At 44.9% G+C, this 14,556-nt stretch overlaps 1 protein-coding gene across 5 annotated transcripts in view; it reads right to left on the reverse strand.

Moving 5' to 3' along the window:
• LOC126159422 (fatty-acid amide hydrolase 2-A-like) overlaps nt 1-14,556 on the reverse strand; it is a 193,262-nt gene that overhangs the window by 14,484 nt on the left and 164,222 nt on the right. For all 5 annotated transcript variants that reach the window (XM_049916571.1, XM_049916536.1, XM_049916564.1 and 2 more), the window contains one exon: nt 2,636-2,818. In XM_049916571.1, coding sequence (XP_049772528.1) covers nt 2,636-2,818 — 183 coding nt within the window. The remainder of the gene's footprint in view (nt 1-2,635; nt 2,819-14,556) is intronic.

A 14,556-nucleotide genomic window follows, 5' to 3' on the forward strand; every position in this document is an offset into this window, starting at 1 on the left:
GTGGATGTTCCCAGAGCTTAATGGAGCCGCCGCCAACTTGTCTCCATCCCACAGTACAGGTGTCCAGCAGCTGTTCCCCTGGAAGACGATGGATTCGCGCCCTCCCGTCGTCATGATAAGAAGGTATCGGGATCCATCAGACGATGCAACGCTCTGCCACTGCGCCAACGTCCAGTGCCCATTTCAGTCGTGGTTTCGGATATCGTGGTGATAACATAGTCACATGCTTGGGTCGTCGGTTGGAGAGGCCCACATTTTGGAGTATTCGGCGCCCTCCGTGTTCAGACACAATTGTACTGTGTCCAGCAATTAAGTCAGTTCCACCACAGTTCGCGGCCTGTCCTGTTTTTCCAGTCTCCCAAGCCTGCGAGGTCCGACGTCTGTAAAGGGCAGGACCCCGCGACGTCTGGATATGGTTTCACCTTGGTTTCGCCATGTGTTGAAGACACTCGCCGCAGCACTCCTCGAACACCCAACAAGTCGTGTAGTTTCCGAAATGTGCGTGCCGAGCCTGCGGACCATCACAATCTGCTCTCGGTCAAACTGAGATACGTCGCGCGCCTTGCCCATTCTACAAACGGTTCAAATGGCTCTAAGCACTACGGGACTTAACATTTGAGGTCATCAGTCCCCTAGACTTAGAACTACTTAAACCCAACTAACCTAAAGACATGCCCGAGGCAGGATTCGAACTTGCGGCTGTAGCAGCAGCGCGGTTCCGAACTGAAGCGCCTGGACCCGCTCGGTCACAGCGACCGGCGCCCATTATACACATATGCCGGAACTAGATCGGTTGTCATAGTGTCCTGGCTGATCAGCGTATACAACAACAGCGATATTTTTCATTCTCACATCAACTTTCGTTTAAATCATAAAAAAGTAAACTCTTACTGAATAAAAATGCTCTAAGGTTAATGTTTTATTTCAGGCAGAGTGAAGTGACTAGTTACACAAGCTTACACCTGTGTCCTGTGACATGAGATGAGACAGAATTATGTGGATGGGGCAGTGGCGTTCGTGCCCCATGACACGGATATGGTTCCGTATGGTACGGATGCTGAATAGTTTTTGACAACAAGTGATTCCTGCCCTGCACTACCGTCTGACAACTAACAGCTGAATCCAAGAACATCAATTAACTTTAAGAGGTTATGAAAAGCTTCCCTGCTCAGTAATGAACTTACAGAGACAGTAGTATTTTAAGAAACAGCTCTTGTACTGCTTGAAAATCGCACATTCCGTCCAACACTCACAGCCATGCCGACAGTAATTTTTTAACAATCTGTGGCGCAATTGGTCGTCGGTCTCTCCCAGGAACAGTTCCTAAATTGCCAGTTAATTCGAACTTCCGAATCATATTCTTCAAAACTTTTGCGGAAAGTGATCCTCTCCGTATTTCTTTGAAGCATAGATACACGCGAAGAGCAGCAGCACTATTGCTCCCATAATGAAATTTTCACCCTGCAGCGGAGTGTGCGCTGATATGAAGCATCCTGTCAGGTTAAAACTGTGTGCCGGACCGAGACTCGAACTCGGGACATTTGCCTTTCGCGGTCACTAGCCCGCGAAAGACAAAGGTTCCGAGTTCGAGTCTCGGTCCGGCACACAGTTTTAATCTGCCAGGAAGTTTCAGCACTATTGCTATTATTTTTATAAAACAGCTTTACGAGTGAAGCCCAGTTCATCTTGTCGAGACCCGTGTTGACTGCCCGCAATGTAATACACAGTGACGCCTGTGTTTCAGGCCTATGTCGACGTACCAGAACCGGCGCCTAACGTCAACTCATTACATTAACCCGACTAACAACGCAAATCTTGCAGCGCACAGTCTGAACATCATTCCTCTGTGAATTTGGGTACCGATACGCCAAATAGTCTACCGTCCACATTGGATCAAGTAAGGAAGGTTTAATTATAATAACCCTGTATATTGCTTCCTTACATCTACGTCTACATCTGCATGGTTACTCTGCAATTCACACTTAAGTGCCTGGCAGAGGGTTCATCGAACCATTTTCATACTACTTCTCTACCATTCCACCCTCGAATGGCGCGTGGGAAAAAGGAACACCTAAATCTTTCCGTTCGAGCTATGATTTCTCTTATTTTATTATGATGCCCATTTCTCCCTACGTAGGTGGGTGTCAACAAAATATTTTCGCATTCGGAAGAGAAAGTTGGTGATTGAAATTCCGTAAATAGATCTCGCCGCAAAGAAAACCGCCTTTGTTCCAGTGACTACCACCCCAACTCGCGTATCATATCAGCGACACTCTCACACCTATTGCGCGATAACACGAAACGAGCTGCCCTTCTTTGCACTTTTTCGATGTCCTCCGTCAATTCTACCTGGTAAGGATCCCACACCGCGCAGAAATATTCCAGCAGAGGACGGACAAATGTATTGTAGGCTGTCTCTTTAGTGCGTTTGTCACATCTTCTAAGTGTTCTGCCAACAAAGCGCAGTCTTTGTTTCGCCTTCCCCACAATATTATCTATGTGGTCGTTCCAATTTAAGTTGCTTTTAATTGAAATTCCTAGGTATGTAGTCGAACTGACAGCCCTTAGATTTGTGCGAATTATCGTATACCCAACATTTATTGGATTTCTTTTAAAACCCACGTGGAAAACAAACCTGTATTCCTAGAGGCAGTCCCTCCCGGCTGAGGCCTGTGGGACAGTGCGTGGCTGGCAGCCCCAGCAGGTTGAAGATGGCCGTGTAGACGCCGTTCACGATGTTGCCGTACATGTTGTACAGGTAGCCGGCCGGCGCCACGTACGTGGGGTACAGCAGAACACCGTCGTCTCGCAGCAGCTCCTGTACCGTCATTGGAAAATATTTTCTGAGTGAATGTATATGCAGTAATGACCAAAAAGTAAAGAACGAAATAAACTAGACACACACACACACACACACACACACACACATGCATACGCAGGAGAACTCCATATACTCTACTGGCCATTAAAATTGCTACACCAAGAAGAAATGCAGATGATAAACGGGTAATCATTGGACAAAGATATTATACTAGAACTGACATGTGATTACATTTTCACGCAATTTGGGTGCTTAGATCCTGAGAAATCAGTACCCAGAACAACCAACTCAGACAGTAATAACGGCCTTGATACGCCTGGGCCTTCAATCAAACAGAGCTTGGATGACGTGTACAGGAACAGCTGCCCATGCAGCTTCAAAAATGGCTCTGAGCACTATGGGACTTAACATCTATGGTCATCAGTCCCCTAGAACTTAGAACTACTTAAACCTAACTAACCTAAGGACATCACACAACACCCAGTCATCACGAGGCAGAGAAAATCCCTGACCCCGGCGGGAATCGAACCCGGGAAGCCGGGCATGGGAAGCGAGAACGCTACCCCACGACCACGAGCTGCGGACATGCAGCTTCAACAAGATACCACAGTTCATCAAGAATAGTGCCTGGCGTATTGAGACGAGCCAGTTGCTCGGCCACCATTGACCACACGTTTTCAATTGGCGAGAGATCTGGTGAATGTGCTGGCCAGGGCAGCAGTCGAACATTTTCTGTATCTAGAAAGGCTTGTACAGGACCTGCAACATGCCGTCGTGCATTATCCTCCTGAAATGTAGCGTTTCGCAGGGATCGAATGAAGGGTAGAGCCACGGGTCGTACCACATCTGAAATGTAACGTCCACTATTCAAAGTGCCGTCAACGCGAACAAGAGGTGAACAAGACATGTAACCTATGGCACCCTATACCATCACGCCGGGTGATACGGCAGTATGGCGATGATGAATACACGCTTCCAATGTGCGTTCACCGCGATGTCGCCAAACTCGGATGCGACCATCATGATGCTTTAAACAGCATCTGGATTCATCCGAAAAAATGACGTTTTGTCATTCATGCACCCCGGTTCGTTGTTGAGTACACCATCGCAGGCGCTCCTGTCTGTGATGCAGTGTCAAGGGTAATGGCAGCCATGGTCTCCGAGCTGATAGTCCATGCTGCTGCAAACGTCGTCCAACTGTTCGTGCAGATGGTTGCTGTCTTGCAAACGTCCCCATCGGTTGACTCAGGGATCGAGACGTGGCTGCACGATCCGTTACAGCCAGGCGGATAAGATGCCTGTCATCTCGACTGCTAGCGATGCGAGGCCGTTGGGATCCAGCACAGCGTTCCGTATTACCCTCCTGAACCCAGCGATTCCATATTCTGCTAACAGTCATTGGATCTCGACCAACGCGAGCAGCAATGTCGTGATACGATAAACCGCAATCGCGATAGGCTACAATCCGACCTTTATCAAAGTTGGAAACGTGATGGTACGCATTTCTCCTCCTTACACGAGGCATCACAACAACGTTTCACCAGGCAACGCCTGTCAACTGCTGTTTGTGTATGAGAAATCGGTTTGAAACTTTCCTCATGTCAGCACGTTGAAGGTGTCGCCATCGGCACCAACCTTGTGTGAATGCTCTGAAAAGCTAATCATTTGCATATCACAGCATCTTTTTTCTGTGGGTTAAATTTCGCGTCTGTAGCACGTCGTTGTGTATTAATTTTAATGGCCAGTAGTGTAATTTGAATTTATGAAAAACATGCCAGACGGTAGCAGCAATGTCACTAGTGTATTGTTCGCTTCATTGTTAGTTAGTTACGTGTTCCACGTATGATTTGAACGATTCTTTTATCAAAATGATATGGAACGAGTCAGTTTACAGGATGTGAATAAATGACTACTGTTAACATTTATGAACACGTTATTGCTTTAATCCTACTCATACAACTATAGATAAAGACAAGATTTTTTACCTCTGGCTACGTTTTTAGCTAGAAATTCAACAATGGAATAGAAGGAATAGTCCAGGAGAAATGATTTTAAGTTAAATTTAAAACTTGCTTAGCTGTCTGTCAGACGTCTGTATTGTTGGGAAAACGATCAAAACTTTTTGTTTCTGCGTATTTAACCAGTTTCTGAACGACTTAAAGCTTTAATAATGAGCAATAAAGGTTCCACCGACTTAAATCCCATCGAACACGTGTGTAGTGCGTTAGGCAGACGTATTGCAGCACATCCGCACACACCGACGACCATGTAGCAGTTGTCGACCGTGCTGGACGATGATAAGGATGATGATGTTTGGTTTGTGGGGCGCTCAAATGCGCCGTTGTCAGCGCCCGTACAAATTCCCAACCTTTGCTCAATACAATCTCGCCCCTTTCATGAATGTTGATTAAATGATAACACAAACACCCAGTCATCTCGTGACCGTGCTGGTGCACGACTGGAAGGCCCTACCACAAGAACTCCTTACCAACGTTGTGGTCAGGATGCGCGTACATTGCAGAGTATGCATTGTCGTCCGACGTGGTCACACATCCTCTTAAGAACCATGTCCCACTGTACGTAATGTCCAGGGGACCATCATAAATCGCCCTGACTTCAGTCTATTCAGTGTCTTAGAATAAAAGTGTCAATTCTGTTCGTCCCATTCCATGTTATTTTAGTTACCTTCTGTGTGATACTGTAGCAGTTCGTTCCATTTATATTCCATGTTTCGTCCAGCTATGTTATTGGAACTGACGTGGCACGCGTAATTTACTTTCATTCTTAAGTTTTCCACACCAGTGTATACATCGACAAGCAGTGACGGAAATAAAAGAAAGTTCCAAGAGGGGATTAAAACTCAAGGTGCAACAATATGAATGATAATACCTGCTGATATTGTTATCTTCGCTGGGAGATTTTCTGGGACTCTTAATGGAATCAACTGTCTAATGAGTACACACTATGGATAGTTTTATGTTCCAGGTATCATTTTGAACGATAAATCGTAATGATGCGGAAGTCATTTTAAATTCACATCGCACATTAATGTGGACTGAAAGTAAACCAAAAAAAGACTAGAGTAGTGAAGAGCAATATAAATGACATTGGCGATAAACTTACCACTAAAATTGGGAACGACGAAGTAGACAAAGAGAAGCAATTCTGCCTTCTTGGACACAAAAGCTCATGACGCACGAATCAAGGACGAAAAAGAGACTACATAGGCAAACGGATCATTCCTGGCCAAAAGAAGTCTACAAGTATCAAACTTTGGCCTTAACTTGAAGACTAAATTTCTCACTAAGTATGTTAGGAACACAGTACTGTGCGGAAGTGAATCGTGGATTGTAAGGGAAACAGATAAGAACGGAATCGAAGCATTTGAATATGGTGCTATAGAAGTATTTTAAAAATTAGGTGGTCTGAAAAGATAAGAAATGAGGAGTCTTTACGCAGAGTCGGTGATGAGAGGAACATTGTGGAATCATTGACAAGATGTAGGACGCTACGACACGATGCCAAGGAATAACTACTGAGGTGCTTGAGGGAGTTTTAGAGGGTAAAAACCGCAGGGAACGAGAGATATTGGATTATATTCAACAAATAATGGAGGAGGATGTGATGAAGGGCTATTCTGAGATCAAGAGATTGGCACAAGGCCGCAACAAATCAGACAGTAGGCTGATGATATGGAAAAAGTTTCCACTAGTCCCAGACATATCTTATGGGCTAACTATAGGGTGATTTAGCGGCCCCATCGAGGTGCGAAAGGTGCCTGAGTGTTTTGTCATCCCAGGAACGTTTACAAGCAGCCCTGTTAACATGGCTGTGCACGTCATACTCATGAAGCAGATGTAGAAGATAGGGCAACACTTGGTCAAAAAAATGTTCAAATGTGTGTGAAATCTTATGGGACTTAACTGCTAAGGTCATTAGTCCCTAAGCTTACGCACTACTTAACCTAAATTAGCCTAATGATAAACACACACACCCGTGCCCGAGGGAGGACTCGAACCTCCGCTGGGACCAGTCGCACAGACACTTGGTCACACAGAATGTAGAAACAAATATCCTTGTTTACGTTCACGGTAAAAGTAATTAGTGACCCCATGTCATTGTAGGAAGAAACGTTCAAAACGCCACAGAACCCCCTCATCACAGATTCGTTTGGTGAACATGACAGTCAGGAAGATGCTCATAAAACTTCCGTAACGGACGCTACAAGAGAGACACTGTGCAGCACTAAGAAGTTTACTATTAAAATTCCCACATCGTACGTTCAAGAACAGTTAGGCAACACTTTAGTTCGTCCCATGTACATCTGGTGAAATGGCATGGATTCTGGAGTTCATACGCAGCCTTACCGACTGTCGTTCTTTCCGCGAACCATTTGCGAATCGAAAGAAAAGGTTTGTGGAGTAAAGGTGTGTGCGCGAAAGAATGTAAACATTGAAATTCCTACAGCATGATGATAGTAGAAGCGCCCTCTATCGCACACCCAAGGATGGCTTTTGGATTAAAGATGTGTAATACACATAATGACATGACTAACACTAATTTTCACTGCTGTAAGTATTATTATTGTTGTTATTTACTAGCTCAATCATTTTGACATGGTACTGATAATGTCCGTAGCTCGTGGTCTTGCGGTAGCGTTCTCGCTTCCGGCGCACGGGGTCCCGGGTTCGATTCCCGGCGGGGTCAAGGATTTTCTCTGCCTCGTGTTGTGCGTTCTTCATCATCATTGACTCGTAAGTCGCCGAAGTGGCATCAACTAAAAAGGACTTGCAATACGGCGGCCGAACTTCCCAAACTAAAGTAAACTCTGTGCGAACCGACCATGAAGGGCCAACGGCACACACCGACCGCCGTGTAATCCTCGGCCCACAGGCGTCACTGGATGCGGATATGGAGGGGCATGTGGTCAGCACACCGTCCTCCCGGCCGTATGTCAGTTTACGAGACCGGAGCCGCTACTTCTCAATCAAGTAGCTCCTCAGTTTGCCTCACAAGGGCCGGTTAAAATAACGAGTTAGCAACATGTAACCATATTCTTTGAGAATTCGACGAACTATTCTGCAGGCACTTTGCACAGCTGCCTTCGGAAGTTGTCAACAAAGCCAAGGACGTAGCCTCAGGCCGTAAAGGCTCGTCAGAGGTTGCTCTGAGATAACATCTTTGTGCGATATTACTAATGAGACGATATGCACAGACTTTTGTTTCCACAAGGCTTTTATTTCATCTGCCATATCCCTGCACTTGGGCATCTACTGAGCGCCGGTGCTTTGAAAATTATTTGCGCTTGGTAAAGCGATGTCTATGGGAAAGATGACTTGTTTATCTTTAATTATTATTGTTTTGTGAGGTCAACTTCATTAAATTATTTTGTCATTATCATGTACCCCTTATAAATTTTGCATTTTTTTTATACTGAGAGAAACGTTTTACTATTTTGTTTACTTGTGTCCCCCTATCTGCAGTATCTTAGAAATGATTACTTTTTCCCCTGGAATGTTACTGAATGTCAGGTTTATTCTAAATGATGGACCCATTTTCAAAACTTCGTATTTGTTCAAGTACAAATCCAAAATGAGCAAGCTTTACACCAATGAAAAGTTGAAGTTTCAAATTTTTTTCATAATGTTTGATATCAATTTAATAATTTTAATAATTTTAATTAATTAGTTTTTAGTGATTATTTAATAATTATAAATTTGATAAATGTTATAAATGTTTAATGTGGCCACCGTTGGCTGCACGTCAAACATTGATGCGGTAGCCAAACTCGTCCCACACACGCGACAGCGTATCTGCTGTTATTGAGTACACGTCATCAGTGATCCGGTTCCGCAGATCGTTCAGAGTGATTAGTAGAGACGGGACGTAAACATCTTCCTTCATATAACCCCATAATACATAGTCGCAGGGTGTGAGATCCGGTGGCCAGAAGTGCAGAGCCGGTCCTCAAGTCTCCTGCGACCGATCCAGAGCTGAGGAAGAAAGTAAACCAAAAAGCCTCGTACATCACGGTGCCAATGGGGCGGAGCATCATCCTGTCGGAAAATTAAATCCTGGGATTCTTCCATAACTTGAGGTTACAGCCATTGCTCAACATGTCCAGGTACGTGATTCCTGTTACATTTCTTTCCGCAAAGAAAAATGGTCCATAAACCTTTGTACGGGATACAGCACAGAACACGTTGATCTTCGGCGAGTCTCTTTCGTGTTGCAACGATGAACATGAATTTTCCAAACCCCATATACGAACATTGTGTCTGTTGACTTTTCCGCTAAGATGGGACGTCGCTTCATCGCTAAAAATTACACGCTGTAGAAATGCGTCTTCCTCTATCATTGCTAGCACATAACAATAAAATGCGAGATGCTTCTTTTTGTCATTGGGGTAGAGCCTGCACAAGTTGTAATCGGTAGGGCTTGTACAGCAAACGCCGTTTCAGAACTTTCCATACAGTTGGTTGCGGTATTCCAAGTTCTCGACTGGCTCTATTGGCAGACTTACTGCGACTGAGCAGAAAACCTTCTTGAATCCGTCGGACATTATCCTCTGGCACACGCGGTCGACCTGTGCTTTTTCCTTTGCACACACTCCCAGTCTGTTTAAATTGCTTAAACCAACGGCTAATGCTTTTGCGAATTAGTGGTTGAATACTGAATTTGGAACGAAATGCCCGTGCACTGCCATTTGCGACTCATTTTTCGCGAACTCAAGAACGCAGAAAACCTTGTTCTCCACAGTCGCAATCTCACTCACAATGACAGTGAAACGGAATGACGGCCCTATTGGCGCGCGAACTCTACGGCCGCCGCCGCCGCCCGCCAAAAACTTTGAAACTTCCTCTTTTCATTGGTATAAAGGTTGTTCATTTTGGATTTGTATTTGAATGCAGATGATTTTTTGGAAATGGCTCCATCATTTAGAATAACCCCGTATTTATTTACGATCGTGATGCGGTTGTTGCGACATTCTCAAGCAATAGCTCTCTATGTAGAGCGTATATACACATTCAGTCAAATTAAGAGCACCCAGTCTTCGTGCCAACAAATACACATTTCGTGTCATATGCATAATAAAAGCACAGTGATAAGCAAGGGTACAGTATTGACATGAAGACGTCAGAAGTTATCACTTGAAATGATACGTCCTTTGGTGACGTAACGATATATCTTGCTTGTTCTCATACTTACGACATGAAATAAGTATAGTTGACACGAGAAATGAATTTCCGTTGACACATTTCATAGAGAGCTATTACTTATGATCCTAAATAAATATACGTAGACCGAAAGATGGAAGGAATACATATAAGGTCTGCATAATGCAAACGAAGGTAATATCACTGAAGGAGAAGACAAGGTGAACGAAGGTGAAAGAAATAAAATGACGAGAAAAATCTGACAGAGCACTGAAGGATCTAAGTCCCTCAGAAATTCTGAGATCCTTGGGAGAGCCAACCATGACAAAACACCTCCGTGTGAAAGATATCTGAGACAGCCAAAATACTCACACGTCAAAAAGAACGTAGTGCTGACAGGTGTGACTACTTCTGAACCACCAGTTTTACAAAGCACTGTTACAAACCACTGACACGATATATTTACAGAAGAATGGAAAAATTGGTAGAAGCCGCTCTCGGCGTTGATCATTTTGGATTTTGGTGAAATGTAAGAATACGCGAGACCATTCTGACACTACGATTTGTCTTAGAAGATAGACTGAAGAGAGGGGAAACTTACGTTTATAACGTTTGTAAACTTAGAGACAGCTTTTGACAATGTTGACTGGAATACAGTCTTTGAAATTTGAAGTTAGCTAGGATAAAATACGGTGAGCGAAAATTTATCAACAAATTGTACAGAAACTAGCCTGGAGTTACAAGAGTCGAGGGGCATAAAAGGGAAGCAGTAGTTGAGAGGGGAGTGAGGTAAGATTGTGGACTTACCTAGATGTAATTCAGTCTGTAGGTTAAGCAACCAGTAAAGGAAACAAACGAGAAATTTGAGAAACGAATTAAGTGACAGGGAGAAGAAACAAAAATTTTACGTTTTGGCGATGACACTGTAATTCTGTCAGAGACCGCAAAGGACTCAGAAGAGCAGCTGAAACAAAAGTTAGGGTATTGAAAAGAGGTTATAAGACGAATATCAGTGAAATTAAAACAAGGTTAATGGAGTGTATTCGAAGCACATCAGGTGATGCTGATAGAATTAAGTTATGAAATGACGCGCTAAAAGTAGTAGGTGAGTGTTGCAACTGAGGCAGTAAAATAACTGACGATGGCCGAAGTAGAGATGATATATAATGTGGACTGGCAATGCCCAGAAAAGCGTTTCTGAAAAAGAGTAATTTGCTAACATTAAGTGTAAATTTATGTGTTATAAGGTATTTGTCTGACAGAAAAGTGAACGATAAGCAGTTCAGACAGGAAGAGAATAGATTCTCTTAAAATTTGATGCTGCAGAAGAATGCTGAAGACTAAACGGGTAGATCGCATAACTAATAAGCAGGTAGTGAATCCAATTGGTGAAAAAAGAAATTTATAGCACTTTTTGAAGAAAAAATTGGATTTGTTAAGACACTTACTGAGTCATCAAGGGATCGCCTATCTGTAATGGAAGGAAGTATGGGAAGTAAAAAGAGTAATGGGACACCGAGGATTGAGCACAGCAAACAGGTTCAAACACATTCATGCTCATAAATTAAGGATAATGCTGATACACGGTGAAACAACGCTCTGGTGGGAGGTTTGCGGGTTTACCTCACCGCGGGGTATGACCATGCGGTGCATCTGACCTGCAGTCGTCGCACGGTGACGCTGGCAACAGTCCACATACGCAGAGGTGTGTCGGTGCATGTCAGAGTACGGTGCACCGAGTAAGTGTGCAGACGTTTTCAGACGTTCTAATGGTGACTGTGTTGAGAATGGCTCAAAGAACACATATTGATAACGTTATGAGGGGTAGAATACTAGGGTGACGAGGCTGGTCAAACACAGCAGGCCGTAGCATGGGCCCTCCGTGGCCACTAACTGTGATCTCAAGATTATGGCAACGATTCCAGCAGACAGGAAACGTGTCCAACCGCTACAGTACGGGACGTCCACGTTGTACAACAGCACAAGAAGACCGATATCTCACCATCAGTGCCCGCAGACGGCCACGGATTACTGCAGGTAGCCTTGCTCTGGACCTTACCGCAGCCGATGGAATAGTTGTCTCCAGACACACAGTCTACAGACGACTTAACAGACATGGTTCATTCTCCTGGAGACCTGCAAGGTTCATTCCACTGACCTCTGGTCACAGGAGAGCCCGTAAAGTCTGGTTTCAGGAGCACAGTACATTGTCATTGGAACAGTGGTCCCAGGTTATGTTCACGGACGAGTCCAGGTATAGTCTGAACAGTGATTCTCGTCGGGTTTTCATCTGGCGTGAACCACGAACCAGATACCAACCCCTTAATGTCCTTGAAAGGGACCAGTATGGAGGTCGTGGTTTGATGCTGTGGGATGGGATTATGATTGGTGCACGTACACCCCTGCATATCTTTGACATACGAACTCTAACAGGTCAGGTGTATCGGGACGTCATTTTGCATCAGTATGTCCGCCTTTTCGGGGGTGCAGTGGGTCCCACCTTCCTCCTGATGGATGATAACGCACGGCCCCACCGAGCTGCCATCGTGGAGGGGTACCTTGAAACAGAAGATATCAGGCGAATGTAGTGACTTGCCTCTTCTCCAGACCTAAACACCATCGAGCACGTCTGGGATGCTCTCGGTCGACGTATCGCTGCACGCCTTCAAACCCCCACGACACTTCAGGAGCTCCGACAGGCGGTGGTGCAAGAATGGGAGGTATACTCCAGCAGCTGCTCGACCACCTGATTCAGAGTATGCCAACCCGTTGCGCGGCCTATGTACGTGTGCATGGTGATCATATCCCATATTGACGTCGGGGTACATGCGCGGGGAAAGTGGCGTTTTGTAGCACATGTGTTTCGGGACGGTTTTCTCAGCTTATCACCAATACCGTGGACTTACAGATCTGTGTCGTGTGTACTCCCTATGTGCCTATGCTATTAGCCCCAGTTTTGTGTAGTGCCACGTTGTGTGGCACCAAATTCTTCAATTATTTTTTATTTGTGAGCATGAGTGTAGATGTAGGTTGTGTTAGTTATGCTGAAAGGAAGAAGCATAGGACAGACTAACGTGGAGGGCTGCAATGACAACAAAACAACGTCTACATTTAACCACATTCGATGCGGACATGTTGCCATTTCTAATATTGTATTTGTAGAACGGAGGAGAGTCTTTCACTACCTGAAACTGCTGACCCTACACCAGATGAATTACTATTATCATTATTACTATGTACAGCTCATGTACTATGGACATTGCAATGTTACCTGAAAATGGACACTTTGTGGATGTCTTGTTAATCGTATAACATGACCTGCTGATCGTATCTTAAAATGTAAAGTGTACTGCCTGACAAAAAAAAAATAGTGAAGCACCCCGAAAGGTAGGAGGGAAGAAATGGAACTTCGTGGATTGAGAGGGTATGTAATGTTATTTCAGTAATTACAATGCCGAGTCAAATTTATAAAGAACCTGGCAGTATGAGCCCAATTACCAGTGTGAAGTTGCACTCCCTCAGGCCTGTGTGTATACACTGATTCGGTTGTGAATGACGACATATATAACCTCTCCTGAAGCAAGCTGTCCCACAGCTGTTGTAACTCGTCCCTGTTATGCTGAAACTGAAACTTGGACGGAGTTGACGCCTGAGCTTACCCCAGATATGTTCTGCCGTGGACAGATCTGTGGTATTGCTGGCTACGATACTACCTAAACATCACGAAGACACTTCATAGAGGCGCGTGCCATAAGTGGACGAGCATTGTTCAAAAATAGAACCACGATACTGTTCCACGAGAGGCGACACACGAGGACGTGGGATGTTCGTATTCGTTATGGTGACAAAGTTCCCTCAATCACTATCAGCCGTGACCTGAAGTCGTACCCGACAGCTCCCCACACCAAGGCGCCAGGTATAACACCACTGTGCCTCTCCAAAACATTGGAACAACGGAACCTCTTCGCAAGTAGCCGTCATATTCGCCGACGATTGTCATCCGGGATATCGCAGAGCCACAATTAATCGCTGAAAACAATACGTCGCTATCATCAGACCACCGAGCCGGATTCGCCGAGCGGTCTCAGGCGCTGCAGTCACGGACTGTGCGGTTGGTCCCTGCGGAGGTTCGAGTCCTCCCTCGGGCATGGGTGTGTGTGTTTGTCTTTAGGATAATTTAGGTTAAGTAGCATGTAAGCTTAGGATTGATGACCTTAGCAGTTAAGTCCCATAAGATTTCACACACATTTGAACATTTTTTTTTTTTTAATCATCAGACCGAGGGAGGTGGCGCAGTGGTTGGCACACTGGACTTGCTCTCGGGAGGACGACAGTCAAACTCGCGTCTGGCCATCCAGGTTTAGGTTTCCCATGATTTCGCTACGTCGCTCCAGGCAAATGCCGGTATTGTTCCTTTGAAAGTGAGCAGCCGATTTCGTTTCTCTCCTTGACACAATACGAGTTTGTGCTCCGTCTCTAATGACCTCGATGTCGGTATGACATTAAACCCAATTTTCTTTTTTCTGCAATCATCAGCCGCCCATGCTTTCCAGACATGGCACAACTCCCAACGAATCG

The sequence above is a fragment of the Schistocerca cancellata genome, chromosome 1, assembly GCF_023864275.1.
Source record: "Schistocerca cancellata isolate TAMUIC-IGC-003103 chromosome 1, iqSchCanc2.1, whole genome shotgun sequence".
Taxonomy (NCBI): Eukaryota; Metazoa; Arthropoda; class Insecta; order Orthoptera; family Acrididae; genus Schistocerca; species Schistocerca cancellata.